This window comes from Eublepharis macularius, chromosome 16 (assembly GCF_028583425.1).
Source record: "Eublepharis macularius isolate TG4126 chromosome 16, MPM_Emac_v1.0, whole genome shotgun sequence".
Taxonomy (NCBI): domain Eukaryota; kingdom Metazoa; phylum Chordata; class Lepidosauria; order Squamata; family Eublepharidae; genus Eublepharis; species Eublepharis macularius.
Genome location: NC_072805.1, coordinates 32,622,524 through 32,639,457, shown reverse-complemented (window position 1 = coordinate 32,639,457; position 16,934 = coordinate 32,622,524). Strand labels below are relative to the sequence as shown.

The following is a 16,934-nucleotide window of genomic DNA, read 5'->3' as shown; positions in this document are numbered from 1 at the left end:
ATGACGGTACTCACTTCGAAACAGAGAGATACACAGATGGAAACCGTATTTGATGGCCGTAGGCTATTTCAACCCTGATGTATTATAAATGTACCCGCAGCAGGCAGAAGGCAGAAAAGTACAAATGGAGTTGCACTCACTGAACATATTTTTTCCCAAATGCACGAGGCAGCCTCCTGCACACCTCCAGCCATCACAGCTAAAGAAGAAAGTCTACCAAAGTCACGGAAGTGGAATTGTATCCAACTCAACGTATTTCCATACACACCAAAACACAAAAAGGACGAATGCAATATGCACATTCACAAATATGTGACAGGTTTGTTAAGACAATCACTATCCATTTTAAGCCCACTGTCAGATTTTCCCTTTCCACTACCACAACATCTATTGCCTTCCAGTCCCTCATTTGCCAACTTCCAAAATATATTTTAGATTTTTGCAAAAGCTCAGATTTGGCAAACCTGTGACACCATTTCTGAATACATGAAGCTCCCCTGTCGATAATACCTTTATTTTTTATTTATTTGTTTATTATAGTCCACCTTCTCGCTGAGATCCAAGGTGGATTACAACAGTGCGAGTAAAAATACAATACATTTATTCTGTTTATAGAATTGGGAGTGGAAGATCTAGTTATGTAGTTGAAGGGAAGGGCTTGAATTATAGCCGAGACGGGGGAATCTCCACCCCCATTTCCTTGTTACGACCAGAGATCTCTTTTATCATTTCCACCAAGACAGGCATAACAAGGTAACAGGGATGGTGATATTATAATTACTGAACCAATTCATTCAAGAGAAGCAAGACCCCAAGTGGTAGAATAATAATGATAACAACAACAACATTCGATTTATATACTGCCCTTCAGGACAACTTAACGCCCACTCAGAGCAATTTACAAAGTATGTTATTATTATCCCCACAACAAACACTCTATGAGGTGGGTGGGGCTGACCCAAGGTCACCCAGCTGGCTTAAAGTGGAGAAGTGAGGAATCAAACCTGGTTCTCCAGATCAGAGTCCTGCACTCATAACCACTACACCAAACTGGCTCTCCCAGACACAACCAGAGCAACACTAATCTATTACAAGCAAAGCACCACGATGGTCAAGCCCCATTTCCGTACTTTATGTCCTTCTGCATCTACTGGTAATTTACACCACAAGCTAATATTGGGCTACACACGCACAAAAAGGCTGCACCATCCATACCTGCAATACGGGTTGGCTTACATAAACCCAACCAGTGATAGGATCAACCTGAAAGTATTTCATTTTCCCACCAGCTGTAGAATACGTAATGGCAGCGTTCGAGCCATAGTCGTCGTCATGGGCTGCAACGCGAAGGAAGCTCGTCCCAATGCTTGTGTCCTCTCTCAGGAAATCTGGGGGTGTAAATTTGACACTATTTATTAGCACCATGGCACCACAGAATGTGGTAGACAATGTTTTAAGAACGGACACGAGTTACAGATGTACTCTCAGTTTTTCTCCTGGGACAGTGCAAACATCCAAGGAGTTGAACTGCATGGTTCTCACCCTCCACCGATTCCTCACTTCTCATGTATGAATCTCTACCCCTTTCTTCACAACAGTACCCACACTTGCTGTATGTACATAGGTGCCAACAAGTCACAACCAAGTTATGGCGACACCAGCAAGGGGCTTTCATTGCAAGTAAGAACCAGAGGTGGTTGGCCACTGCCTTCCTCCGCAGAGTCTTCCTTGGTGGTCGCCCATCCAAGTACTGACCTTGCTTAGCTTCTGTGATCTGATGAGATCGGGCTATACCATTCTGCCTTCCTTCCAATCCAACCTGCTGCACCAGTTGGAAATTTTGGTTAAGATGAAGATCCTAGTTAACTGTAGTTATTTGTTAGTGCCCGTGTAACCTTCAGCCACGGATAAAGGAAGACGTTAATGGAAGGAAGGGTGTGGCCATGAGCATGCAGCTCACTCGTACAGTGCAATCCTAGGCATGGCTACCCAGAGGTAAATCCAGCTCTTTTCAATGGGGCTTATTCCTAATTTAAGCATGCACCCATACAGTACAATCCTAGGCAGAGTTATACCCCTCGGTTACTTGGATGGACTTAGAAGGGAGTAACTCTACTTCAAATTGCACTGCTAATCTCATAACCAGGATCTATACCAGCTTTTTGTCCCAGAATCCAAAAATTGTAATAAAAAAAAAATCCAAAAAGAAAAAAAGTCATTCTTTAAGACCAATCCACTTTTCGATACTGAGTGATCTGCCTGGTGAAGACTGAGGAAACAGAAAAGATTTAAACATGACATGTGGATTTAGGTAAACCATGATAAAGAGTCAGAAAAAACTACCTCTCGTTATTATGACTGTGAATAGGTAAACCATGGAACTCCTTTCAAGTAAAACCACCCTGGTCCAAAAGTCCATGAGTGTATGAAGCACCTCCAGAAAGAGGGTTCCCATTCACTTCAATGGAGATTGAACGGTTTCAGGCACACTGGATGGAGCTGCTTCTTCCACTCAGAGAAATGGAAACGTCCTTGGAATGCATAGCTCTGAGGTCTTGTTTGTATATTTTATGACTGAGGTATTGCCTGGTATGAAAGTGTTAGAACCCCCTCAGGGAGGAATTCTATCATAAGGCGAAAGATAGTGCAGGTAAAGAAATATACCTTTGAATTACAAAAGATTTAAAAATGCATGCTGAGTTTCAAAATGAATAAAATGAATGAATAAAACCTCCAAAGCTGCCATGTATTTTGTGATCCACTCTGAGCACACATGCGGAGAGAGCGGAATATTTAATAAAATAAAAATAATTTTTCTCCTGAGGAACTGACCTCTGTAGCCTGGAGACCATTTGTAATTCTGGTAGATCTGCAGGCCGCATCTGGAGGTTGGCAACCCTAAACATATACAGGTTTGCTTTCCCTTTTTGGGCCATTTAAAGAGAACCACCCTGTGATGATCCTGGGATCACAAAGCTGATTAATTTTTTTTTAATGTCCCCGCATAAATCCTCACATCCATCAACAGTTTGTAATTAAAAGGTGTCTCAGTTTTCAAACCATCCTTTAATAAGCAGTTTAAACCACAGCAATTATCAGCTGAAAATTGTCGTGGAAAAACTTTGCCGACTAATTTCGGCATAGCAAACCTATGTTAAAGGGCATAGATAAAGCCATATTGGGGAGGCAAGGGACTGGTAACCAACTGTGGTTTAAACACTGTAGTTTGTTTCGTTGTCGATGTTTAGCCCATTAGGGACACCGTAGTCTGGTCTGTTCCTGGGCAGATTAGACCTCTCAATATTGAAAGGAAAAAGGGCAGAACAGGAGGTGGAAAGAAAATAGAAGCAGAAGAGGGCTATAAGAACAATAAAGTTAAGAATCCTGCCTACTGTTGTTGCCTTGCCTGCACCAAGCTACACAACAATATAATTGATATATTGTCGAAGGCCTTCACGGCCAGAGAACGATGGTTGTTGTGGATTTTCCGGGCTGTATAGCCGTGGTCTTGGCATTGTAGTTCCTGACGTTTCACCAGCAGCTGTGACTGGCATCTTCAGAGGTGAGAGATCTCTGTCTTTTGGTACTACACCTCTGAAGATGCCAGTCACAGCTGCTGGTGAAACATCAGGAACTACAATGCCAAGACCACAGCTATACAGCCCGGAAAATCCACAACAACCAATATAATTGATGATATCCAGTGGCTCATTCATTCACACTAGATACGACAAATGCTGTGGTTAACCAATATGTATATGTGAATCAGTCTTTCACACCTTTACAAATTATGTTAAACTAATCAGCTGTTGGGGTTACAAAGGGGGAAGGAACAGAAACACCCAGACAAAAAACTTAGACATCAGGTAAGCTCACACTCAGGAAACTGAAACGTTATCCAATGATTCGCAATTACATTCATAGTGAGTGTTTTCAAATCGGGGGCTGTTATCATTTACATCCAAGATGACCACGTTGATCTGGCAAATCCCAATGAGAGGTTCCGCCGCCTGGTCTGTCGCCGTCACAGTGATAGGATATTCTCTCTGCTTTTCTCGATCAAATATCTGAAGTGTGGTCAAGAGGCCTGGAAACAAAACCGCAAGCAGAAGGAATGAAATGCAGGACTGGTCCACTGTATCCCATTTTAGTTTCCAGATGATGAGGTTTGGAGAAAGTATAAAAGAGAACTGAAACTTATCGAAAACCCATCAGTGGAAAAACACAGGTGTAATCTGATCACCTGCAACTGGGTTGTTCCAAAACCCATCTCTGCAAACTTGTCATCAATAGGATAGACCATTCAGAATATTCTTAAAGGAAAACAGAGCCATTTGGAAGCAGGAATACAAGGACTCGGGGCTTTTTTTCAGCCAGAACACTGTGGAATGGCATTCCAGCACCTCTTGAAAGTAATCACGTCTGGTGGCCCCACCCCCTGATCACGTTTCCTCCCCAAGCAGCCGAAGTGTTGCTGCTTTCAAAGCCACCGACAGGAGGGGGATTCCCCTCCCCTCAGCTGAAAAAAGGGCATTTGAAAGCAGCAACATTTTTCTTGCCATGCAAGAAAACTGTTGCTGCCTTCAAAGCCTGCAGCTTTTTTCAGCTGACAGGAGGGGGATTCCCCTCCTATCAACTGAAAAGTGGCTGGCTTTTCCTTTTCTTGGAAAAGGAAAATCTTTTCCAAGAAAAAAAGCCCTGCAAGGACTATATAGTCTGGAGAAATCGTACACGAAAACAAATAAATCCTAACATTAAATATATGTTGATGAGAGTCTGAACTGGCCAAGAGTGAGCAGGAAAGAGATCTTGGTTTTGCAACAGATAGCTCAATGGACATGTCGAGTCAGTGTGGAGCAACAGTGAAAAGGATAAATTCATTCTAGGGATAATAAGGAAAGGACCTCTCCCATAAAACTATGACCAAGGGATGCCTAATGAAGTTAATGGGCAAAAGATTCAGGGTAGAAAAAAAGGAAATCCTTTTTTAACTAAAAATAAGTAATTAAAATGTGGAATTCACTGCCAGCAGACATAGTGATGGTCACAAGAATAAACAACTTCAAAAGACAGATTCATGAGGAGACGACCACCAACAGATACCAGCCATGATGATAAAGACAATCTCCAAATTCAACGGCAGTGAGCTTCTGAATCTGTGTGCTAGGAGGCAACATTACAGGAAGACCTTGGCCTTTATGCCCCCTTTGTAGGCCCTACAGGGAACCTGGATGGCCGCTGTGTGAAACAGGAAGGTGGACGAGATGGTATGATCCTTCAGAACACCCCATATGCACGTCTGAGCCCATGAAAATGATGCCGCGTGCATATACACCCACTGTGATACATACAAGATGCTAGCAAGTAGAGAGAGAGACAGCGGAATGCCCTTCACCTAGCAATTCACTTAGTATCACGTTTGGCTGGTTATGGTGCCAGGCCGAGATTTTTTTTATTCAGGCAAGCTTTTCATTAATTGGATTATTAGCCCATTAATGGGATGCCCCCTGCCCATTTGGTCATCAAATAAAGTGCCCTAGCAAATGACGTGCCATGGCAAATACAGCCCAAGGAATATCCAACACGGTAATAATGAGGGACCCACGTACCCAGCTGCCGCTTTCATTTACACTTGTGCAAGTAAAGCTGCAATCCAAAAGTTGGCCTTGCCTGTGTCTGGATGAATGTTAAATGAAGGAAGGGCACCATCTCTGTGCATCAAGCCGTATTTCACCCTGCCGTTGGCGCCTTCATCTGCGTCTGTCGCCTCTACTTGTAACACAAACGTCCCCACGGGCTGGTTCTCCAGCACAGAAGCATGTTCTCGGTAATGCTGACACTGGCAAAAGGACATAAAATACACTTAAATACAACCTGACATGTGACGCAATTCTCTGGAACCAGGGGCTTAAACCAACAGCAAAAAAAGAGAAAGAAAATGCCTCAACAAATGATAAAACAGTTAAATTAGAAGGTCCCTCAACACCCTCTCTGCCAAGTGGTACTGACAGATTTTTCTTTCAGTCTCTGAAGGACATTTTAATGGCTCAACTGAACTATCAAATATATAAACAAAGCTGGAACGTCCATTTACCAGAAATCTAGCCATATTTGTCAGTAGCAGCACAATTAACAACAGAGTAGAGGTGGTGGCTCAGTGGTGGAGTATCTGCTTTTTATGTAAGAAGGTCACAGGTTCAATTCCTACTATTTCTAGCTACAAGGATGAAATAGCAGGTAATGTGAAAGTCCGCTCCTGAGATTGTGAAGAGCCACTGCCAGCCAGAGTAGATGGCAGGGCTTTTTTTCAGCTGGAACGTGGTGGAACAGAGTTCCGGAACCTCTTGAAAATGGTCACATGGCTGGTGGCCCCGCCCCCTGATCTCCAGACAGAAGGGAGTTTAGATTGCCCTCCGCACCGCTGGCAATCTAAACTCGCCTCTGTCTGGAGATCAGGGGGCGGGGCCACCAGCCATGTGACCATTTTCTTTGAGGGCAACCCACTGAGTTCCACCACTTCTTTTCCCAGAAAAAAAGCCCTGGTAGACAGTATTGATGTTGACAGATCAATGGGCCTGGCTTAGTAGAAGATGGCTTCCTATGTATTCTAGCATTGTATAACTGCTGGCAGCATGATAAACTAATTATTCTCCAACTGGCTGCAGTAACTCGTGAGTTCCTGCGGGAATCCAAAGCATCTTGATACCATCATATGCTGGGGATCACTTTAACAAGTGGATCAAAGTCAACTAATAAGTGAGATCACACCAATTTAGGGCCAACAGCCTGAAGAACAATGTTGCCGTTCCTTTCAGAGCTCTGAATGGACTCGGCAGGGAAATATTTAAGAAGGGGGGTGTCACTGAGCAGAATGGCAGGGGTTTCTCGGGGCCGGTCGTTCTTGTCACTTCGTTACACTTTTAAGATGCGGAGAAGCAGTCACACCGCTGGTTCATCACACAGAGGTGTTAACTCAGGTTGGCTTGGATGTGTCAAAAATTAACGGAATCAGTTTGGGTAGCCTAGAAACTCTTCTAGAGTAGTCCAGGCAAATCACATGAAGACAGCCACAAATAAAATCAAAGCTTTGAGAGTGGCTGCAGTTATATTGAATGCCCTTCATGGGAAGTGGTTCTATGCAGGAAGAAATATGAATTTAGTCAGTCATATTGGATATAACTCGTTGATTTTGCTGCATGTATATTGGAAGAGGGAAGGCACAGAAATATAGCTCGAAGGGATCCCCCACGGGTCATCTAGTCCAACCCCCCACACAATGCAAGAAATTCACAAGGCAGAAAGGTAGAGCCCAGTCTTTTCAGATCTTGGAAGCTAAGGTGAGTAGCCATGTTGGTCTGCAGTAGAACAGCAGGATTTGAGTCCAGTAGCACCTTAGAGATCAACAAGATTTTCAGAGAATAAACTTTCAAGAATCCCAGTTCTGACTCTCGAAAGCTTACATTCTGAAAATCTTGTTCATCTCTAAGGTGCCCCTGGACTCAAATCCTGCTGGAAGTTAAGCAGGGTCAGTACTTTGGATCACCAAGGAAGACTCTGCAGAGGAAGGCAATAGCAAACCACTTTTGGTTCTCACGTGCCTTGAAAGCACCTTGCTGGGGTCACCATAAATTGGTTGCAACTTGACAGCAGATATGTACGTAGCTATACTGGCGAGGCATATGCAGTCATAAAATTCCCAGCACTCAACGAAACACATTAGTGATTCAAATTACGCTCTCCAGATGTTTAACACAGTTCAGGGCAGCATAGTTACCTTCTGAAATACTGGCTTGTTATTGTTGACATCATCAACACGCACGAAAACCAGAGCGGCACTAGAAAGCGAGTGTGGTCCCCCAGAGATGTTGTCATCAGTAGCTGTAACATTAAGTACATACTCTGGCCCTTGAAGCTTAGGGGGTGGATTCGAACGGAGACGGATTAAGCCTGTAAAAGGTAAGAGGTTGTTTTTTAAATATCATTCAAAATATGTTCTCATTCCCTTTACAGTTAAAAGTACCAGTGAAACGTTATGGAGAATTGGATGTGGACTAAGTAGACAGAGGTCCAAATCTCTGCACAGCCATTTTGTTTCCAGGGATAGCCTGGACTACTCAATATTCTTCAACCAAACACGGTTGTTGTGAAGCTAAAAATGAATTAACAGTCACATATTCTGCCCTGAGTTCTTTCTAGAAAGAAGGGATAAAAATTTAGAAACAAATGCATACATACAGAATAATACAGTTTTGGAGAATAAATAATCAGGACTTTTTTTCAAACATCTGGATTACAAAAGATGTGACATCTTAAATTCCAGGTGAGGAGAAGTGTCTTTTGCAGAAACACTGGGTTCAGATCTTGCTAGACTTGATCAAGTTAGGCTGCAGGTGGGGAACTTGCATATCTGAATGCTCTCCACATGAACAAAAAACCCTCTCCTTGCACAGAGAAAGTTAACACAGTTGTTGTTGTTGTTGTTGTTGTTGTTGTTGTTGTTGTTGTTGTTGTTGTTGTTGTTGTTGTTAACAGTCTGCCTTTCTCACTGAGCCTCAAGGCAGATTGCACAGAGCAAGTACATACAATACAATGAACAACTAGGACAAACACTGAAAAACAAATTTGATGAATCTTGCAAAAAGCTCTCCCCTGTCCTTCCAACAACCAACATAAGAATATAAGAAAATAAGAGAAGCCATGTTGGATCAGGCCAATGGCCCATCCAGTCCAACACTCTGGCCGTTTCCACACGGCTTGCCTTGTTCCGGAAAACAGCGAAATCTCGCACAAAATCGCATGAGAAGACGCTGTTATCGCGCACAATTGCGTGAGAAGACGCTGTTATCGCGCGAGAAGACGAGATAACAGCGTCTTCGTGTGCGATTTTGCTGTTTTCTGGAACAAACGGAAACGGCCTCTGTGTCACACAGTGGCCAAAAAACCAGGTGTCATCAGGAGGTCTGCTAGTGGGGAAGGGATACTAGAAGCCCTCCCACTGATTGCCCCCCCAAACACCAAGAATACAGAGCATCACTGCCCTAGACAGAGAGTTCCATCTATACCTTGTAGCTAATAGCCACTGATGGACCTCTGCTCCATATGTTTATCCAACCACGCAAATGGAGGGACCACTGCTCAGTGGTACCTGATTTGAGTGTAGAAAATTCCCAATTCAGTCCCTGGCAACTTCTCAGGTAGCAGTTGGTGATAAAGACCTCTCCTTGCCTCAAAGCCTTGATTGAGAGCCAATGGAAATATTGAACTAACCAGACCAACAGTCTGACGCAGAGTTAGGCAGCTTCACATGAAAAGTATAACTATTTTCAGGACAGGTTGCGCAGCTTGTAATAATATGCTTTCCCATCCTAACACGGCAAGTCTCTTCTTGCAGCATTTCAAGCACTTGCTAACTTCCCACTCTAAGTGAAGCAGACAGACACTCGAAGGAGCCTCCGAGTTAGGAATCCCAGACCACAAAAACATCTCTGGACCCTGTGGGGTCACATAACAGCTGCCCAAACCCCAAAAATAAATAAGGTCCTTTTAAAAGAGCCTACTGGAAAAAACTGAAGTGAGCAAATGTAATTCTTTTTATACTAACACCCATCATGTCCGCTATTCATACAGCGTAATAAAAAGTGTCACTTGCCATTATATGACAAATGTCACTCACTTTCCTTTGCATGACTTTACATGATTGTCGTTACATGACAAATGTCACTCACTTTCCTTTGCATGACTTTACATGACTGCTGTTACATGACAACCGTCACTCATTTTCCTTTGCAAATGCCACATCTCTGCCTTAGCTGCTTATTTCCGACACGCATCTCAGCTTCACCCAGGCATTCTGGGATACTGAGCACATTCACTGACAGGGTGCCATCTTCAAACAGGAGACGGTACGGTTTGGGAGAGAAAGGAGGAGGATAGTCATGAAAACACATCGCAAACAAATGGTTCTTACAGGAAGAAAGGCACCATCCCCTTAAAAGCTAAAAACTAAAATTGACAACCGAGGATTTATTTTTCCGGCGGAGGAACTGTGTTTAATTTACTGCAAGGAGTGGCATTTGGCATCTTATTGATAAAAATACATTTACTGTGGCAGGCACTTTTGCAGGTGGTGGCCTACTTCCATCGGAAGCCATTCTTTCCGCTGATATTGTTTTGTTTTGTTTTCATCCTTAATTAGGACCTCGTTTTACCAATGGTTTCCAAGGCTGCTCTTTCAGCGCTACCTTGTTTCGGGGTGGAAAACATCACTTCTGGAACACAACAGGCCAATAAGCCTTACCAGTGATGGAAGAAGGTGGGAACCGCTTTCAGAAACTTATGCTTGTATGTATTGCCACGTTTGCTCAAAACAGTAATTGGAGCCAAGGGAATCTTGGGAAATGTAGTACCCTGCATCTCCAGACACTGTCCCACACTTTTACATACAAAGATCCTGGAAACTTTGGTACTAGGTGTTCCCAATTGCTCCCAGAGAACTGGCACATAGCTACAGCAAGAATATGCAGCAGCATCCTGGAAGTTTGTCCTCTTTGCTCCTTAATAAATTTTGAAAAGAGAGAATACAGACAGGCTTCCTAGTAACATGGCAAGCCAATTAATTTCAAATCAGGCCCATATTTCAGGGGGTTTGTGCCAAGAGGGATCCAGCAGTCCAAAACTTCAGTAGCTGTCCCCCACCCCGATCCCAATTTCCGATTCTGCCCCATCACTAGTTCTGCTCCATATTTCACAAAGCGATATTGAGAAATTCAACCTTGCAGCCTAGCAGCAATATTCAAAACCAAAGCCACAGTGGTGAAACAAGGAAGGTTAAATGGCTTAAGGACTAGTGGAATAATGTATAATTGGCAGCGATTTTACCAACACCTGCGTTATTTGGTTCACCATGCAATGCTACTTAAGTATTTGCAAAACAAAAGAACTCATAAAGCGGTTCAGAAAGTCATATTCTAAACAAGATGTTTGAAGCAATTCCTTGTATAATAATTTGATGGCATCTCTTTCTGGAACACCTCTGATACGCATTCAGATCTGGAGCATTAATATTGCAAAAGCACGATTTGCACTAAAATTAAAATTTCATGATAAGTGAACCCCTAAGACAGATCAAACGAAGAGGAGGACAGATCTGTGGATTCTTCTGTACTTCTGATTAGCTCCCCGTGCTCAGGAGAGAGCACACAAAGCCAGGGTAAAAATCTGACTGCAATTAAACTAGGCAAAGTCATCATAGTAACTAAAAGTTACTGCTCAGTTATTTCTGGTTCAGAACGTTGCTTTTTGCTAGATGGGCTGAACTCAAAGCATTCCCAAGTATTTAAACAGATATGTTAACCAACACAGAGAGTTTGAGTGAGATGATGCTTAAGGGCTGGAATAGAAGACATCGGTTCAAATCTCTCCTTAGCTATGAAATAAACAGGGAGACCTTGAGCCAGTGGCCGGGTGGTGGGGGGCTCCCCCAACACCTACCTCATAGGGATGTTGTGAGGGGAGAATGATGAACTCTGTTCTGAACTCACTGGAAGAAGATCGGGATAAAATGTGACAGATAGAAACTCAGATTATGTTCCCCTCCCTTTCAGTTAAAACAAAAGATAATGCAATTCTGGTTAAAAGATAATGCCATTTTGATTTAGTGCAGTGGCAACACATGGAATTGCAAGAAACCCCTGCACAAACATTTCCAAAATGACTTCAGATCTCGCAGAATATCTACTGAACTTTGAATTCACTATGTCAGGACATGAATGAAGAACAACTCCAGACACCATGGAAACAAACTATTGAAGTCAGTGGCCCTAGAAGTCTAAGGATTTAGACATATACATTCATTTTGGACACAACTGTGTGCAACAACTAGCATCTGCAGCAAATTGTCAATGTTACCTTTCTGAGGGTCAATAATGAAGTTTCCATTTCGATTCCCTCCAGTAATGCTGTAAGAAACACCATCTCCATCGGGGTCTATAGCATGAACTGTAGCAATCAAGGTGCTGGGACCGGCATCTTCAGAAACGAAACTCCTATAGCTATCAGGGCAAAAAAAAAAAATTCTCGGTGTGATTATGGACACTGATAAAAGGATCCAAAACTCAAGAATTAAAATACAGTAGGAAATCCTATTTGGAAAAAAGTTACCCTAATTTTAACCTGCCAAGACTCTGGAGAGCCATCATCGGTCACATTACTGGACCAATAGTCTGACTAAGTCATCTTCATATATATCTATGACTTTCTAGTTCTTTGTACTCTGAAAGCTAAACATGAGAAGCCCGACACGTGTCAGGTTCCCACAAGTTTACCTGGGAAGTGTAGTTCTGCCTGCTCCCAAGCTCCTGGAGAAAAACCTTAGTGGAGCGAAATCCACTTGCAGGAACCCGACACGTGTTGAGCGTCTCATGTAGTTTAGTTCTTAGTCACTACACCGTGCTCTCTCTTGCTTAACACCCTGAGTTGGAGAAACACTGCTGATGTACCAGCAACATAAATAATTGGGACTGCCATATGAGAACAAGAACAAACAAAAGCCATAATAAAACTCAACAATATGTATTTACATTGTTTGGGAGAACTTGGGTGCTTCATCATTGACATTTGAGACTCGAATCCTGACAGTTGCTGTCCCGGTTCTTGGTGGTTCTCCTTTATCTATAGCCATAATTACAAACTCATAAAGATGGTTAGGACGCTCGTAGTCCAACTCGGTTGCTGGGAAGATAATGCCATGAGTAGAAATGCTGAAATCGGAGCTCAGAGTATAATAAAGTATTTCTGCATTTTCTTCAGAGTCACAATCACTGGCAGACACTGTCGTGGCAGAAGAAAAACAATGCTTTAAGTGTTTTGCTTACAACCAAGTTCCAGAAGAGAATAAGCAAAGGACAGGAAAGGAACAATCGTCACAATCAATCATCAAAAGATAGGATGCTTGAAACATCTTCATTACAGCACAGGAGTGGTGGATTCCTACACATAACTGTCACACACTATAGCTGTGTTTTTTCTGTATATAAGCATAAATTCCACCCTTGACATTCAAGAAGCACATCTCCAAGGGTTCGTATCTGATAGCTCGCATAAAGGGCAGGGGGGGAGCAAAATGCAAGACTTTAGAGGTGTCAGTGAGTGAGCTGCCATGAAACTCTGACCAGAGAATACGGCAAAAATGCTGAGAGGAGCCAACCATTCATTTAGCAGACCATGTGACGTATCCCACCTTCTGTAATAAAATACCCCACAAAGCTTGGCTCCATTGTACGAAGAAATAATGAACTTGGCTTGCTATTATTCTCTGGCACTCACTTCCTGTGTGCTCCTTGGTCTTGCCAAGCTTTGCCACAGACCCGGAGCTTCTGAGCACCATCAAAGACCTCTGGAAAAAGATTCCCCCAGGTCCCCTTCGCCCAGACCCCACCATTACTTGTCTGGCTCAATGAATGCCTAGGATGACCGAAGGATTTTCCTTTCCCAGCAGCCTCCACTTAACCTCAGATCCTGAGACACCACTCAAAGTATTCTCGTTCAGTGGCCCAACTCCGATAGCAAGATGTGAAATACTTCTCTGGAGAAAGGCATTTTACCTTGTAAAAGTGCAGTGGTTACAGTCACTGTTTCAGGAACATTGTCTTTGGTGTAGATGGACTGCTGGAATTCCGGAGCACAATCATTCATGTCTGTAATCACAACCCAAACCTAAAGGGGGGGAGACAAGAGAAGATGAAGATATATCGAAGTGGGTCTCTGCTGTGTCTTCATTAGTACAGATAAGTCCGATGCTAGATTTTTCTCAAAATAATAATCTTCAGAGGATTTCTAGAAATCTGTAATCTCAAAATAAAAAAGAAATATTTAGTAACTAAGATAGTTCTTCCTCCTCTGGAAGAAAGTTAGGTAAATATCAGGAACCAAGTTGCTTGAGCATCTAGAAATGCGGTACCAGAGTCTCAGAGTTGAAAATATTTTTCTAATCCTCTATAACCATAAAAGATTGAAACAAATCTCAAAGCTAATGAAAATCTGACACTTAACTGGATGGACAAATGATGTTCTCTAAGAATGCTTTAATATAACATGCAGACATTTATTGATTTGGTGTGTTTTTTGGTGTTTTCTATGCGGCGCTCTCCAATAAGTTTTGCTCAAAGCAGCTTGAAAAGAAAGGGTGAAAATCCACATTACTAAGTACCTAGAGATGCTCAAGTGAACCTCATTTCACATATTCCCTCTCCAACTTTCCATGCACTCGCTCACACAGTCACACTTCAATTTGCTCTGCATGAATACATTCATGTGTTCAATATCAGTTCCTCCTCAACTGCTAAAAGTATCCCTGTTTCCCACACCTCCTACATCCATTCATCGAAATGCAGATCTTGACACTTTATCACACCTTAAAGAAATGCAAATTGGAAAGTCAAAGGAGCCTACAGTACTTGTTCTCACAGTGAAAACCGAGCTGAACTGGTGCTCTTCTTCTGGACACACTTGCAGATGCAATCACACAAAGGGAGCGCCTGTGAAAGCAGAATTCACGTGCGCCGAGCAAGAACAGCCTGCATGTGAATTGACGACCACCCATAAAATCCCGCACTTGAGCGTCCCCAGGTAATTCACAACTCAAAGACGACAACATAGTAAAACAACAAAACAACATGAAAAACACAAAGGAGCAGTTTACAAAACAGGAAAAAGGCAGCCAAATAAGTTAAAAAGAAACTAGCAGCACAGCTAAGGAAAGTCAAAGGAGGAGTTAATAAAGGAATCAACAATTTACAAAATGCAGAGAAAAGACTACATTTTAGCCTAAACTTGGAAAGATAACAACTTTGGCACTGGGTGAAGGGATTGGTAGCAGGTTTTCTACGGACAAGGTGCCCCAAAAAGAAGGTCTCATCCAGCACAGTCACCAGTCTCACTTCTGATGGAAGCAACACTTGGGTAGGCTCAAATCGGAGCAGGTGGTCCCAGGTGGGCTAAAATTCAATACCTAAAAAGTCATTGCAGTGACTTAACAACGGCCACATGCAGATATCACAATAGGCTGGGATTAAACTTAGATTGGGCAGCAAATGCAGTTTGCTGCCGTGCTGGAATGCTCCTGCCTGCTCCTCCCACCTCCATCCATGGATGGAGCTAGATGCACAACCACCTGGTCTGACCAAGCTCTAATTCTCTGCAATGTCCAATTTAGGCTGGAGATCTCCTGGAATTATAACTGATTTCCATGTGACAGCTAAGTCCTCCCAGAAAAATGGCTGCCTTAGAAGGTAGACTCCATGACATTATGCCCAGCTGAGGTCCCTCCTCTCTCCAAACCCCGCCCTCCCCAGACTCCACCCCCAACATCTCCAAGAATTTCCCAACCCAGAGCTGACAACCCTAGTCTAAAACTCAGGCGAACTGGAGTTTGTTTACTCACCACATATCAAGACTTTTAAACTGTGATTAAACAGAGGTAAATAAGCTCTGCCAAGGAGGCTACATTTGGATGTCACAGCTAACTTGGGCTTGATCAGAACTAGGAAGTTCCGAAGGGAGGGACTGGAGGGGCAAAGGGACCATGCAAGCACAGCGACAAGCCGTGTTCAAGCCTTGTCTCAGCTTAGCTGCAGAGTCAGAACACAACCGGTGAATGCAGAATAGCAGTGAAGGGGGAACAAATATGCAACATTACTGAAGAGCACATACCTCAGCTGTACTACTGAGATGTCCCTGGTTTTCTCTCGCTTGAACCAGAAGGAGGTACTGATGCTGATCACTCTCATAATCCATACTGCGGCTGAAGTGGATATCTCCTGCTGCTTGGCTAATGCCGAACAGGCCGTTTGGGTTGGCTATAAGGCTGTAACTCAGGGACTTGTTTTGATGAGACAAAGCACGGACCGTCAAAAACCTGAATCCAAGTTGAGGAAAAATTAAAAAGAAAAAAAATCAAATGAATATGTGCAGTAAATCCAGTTTCCAATATTTTGTCACTCCATAGCGGGACAAAGAGACAGCAAGGATGGGACTGCAAAGATGGGAGCAGGCTCAGTTCTCCACTTACAACAAGCCCTTTTCAATCATTATGATTCTGGCACTCCTACTTTGTATACCAGGAACTATAAATCATCCCTTCAATATGTGGTGCCCCCATTTTGTATAAAGAAGGGAACATACATATTTTCCAGCTTTGGCACACACAACTGGAAACCAGGTGTTGTTGTTTTTTCTGACTGCAGGTACCCAAGCTCGAAAATATATGCATTGCCCCATTCATACAAAATGGCTATTGCATATATCGAGAGGATCATGCATTCTCCCAGTATGTAAAGTACAAGTCCCAAAATTGTAATGACTGAAAAGGGATACAGCTATAGCTGTGAGCAAGGCAAGGCCCTTTATTCACGAACAGACCATTTCCAGACCTCTATTTATTTTTATTATTTTATTATTTCATATTTATATCCCGCCCTCCCCACGAGCGAGCTCAGGGCAGCTAACAACATTTACGGGCTCAGCGGGCTCAGGGTGGCTAACATCTATGGAAGCTCTGGTTTTGAGGGTTGATAAGAACCTTGTTCTCATCGACAGACTACCTAAGGAATGGAGCAGAATTCATACACAATCTTACTCCAGACTTTTAAGATAAGCACAACCTTTATTATCAGGGGTAAGCAGTGACCAGGAATAGGGAAGCTCTGGTTTTGAGGGTTGATAAGAATCTTGTTCTCATCGACAGACAACCTAAGCAACTGTGCAGAATTCATACACCATCTTGTTCCAGACTTTTAAGATAAGCACGACCTTTATTATCAGGGGTAAGCAGTGACCAGGAACAGGGAACGCTAACTCCATACTATAGACTCATTACAGACCTAGTGCAGTGTTATGAGTGTTTAAGTAGAAGTGGGAAGATCAGGTTCAAATGCCTA

The 16,934-nt window shown here is 43.0% G+C and overlaps 1 protein-coding gene across 1 annotated transcript in view; it reads right to left on the bottom strand.

The window, feature by feature from the left end:
• The window catches only part of LOC129343883 (neural-cadherin-like), a 95,843-nt gene that overhangs the window by 54,383 nt on the left and 24,526 nt on the right, over positions 1 to 16,934 (bottom strand). Inside the window, exons 4-11 of the mRNA XM_055000266.1 lie at positions 15,709 to 15,913; positions 13,602 to 13,713; positions 12,579 to 12,828; positions 11,908 to 12,050; positions 7,775 to 7,947; positions 5,671 to 5,839; positions 3,917 to 4,087; positions 1,216 to 1,388 (exon numbers count right to left, since the gene is read on the bottom strand). Coding sequence (XP_054856241.1) covers positions 1,216 to 1,388; positions 3,917 to 4,087; positions 5,671 to 5,839; positions 7,775 to 7,947; positions 11,908 to 12,050; positions 12,579 to 12,828; positions 13,602 to 13,713; positions 15,709 to 15,913 — 1,396 coding nt within the window. The remainder of the gene's footprint in view (positions 1 to 1,215; positions 1,389 to 3,916; positions 4,088 to 5,670; positions 5,840 to 7,774; positions 7,948 to 11,907; positions 12,051 to 12,578; positions 12,829 to 13,601; positions 13,714 to 15,708; positions 15,914 to 16,934) is intronic.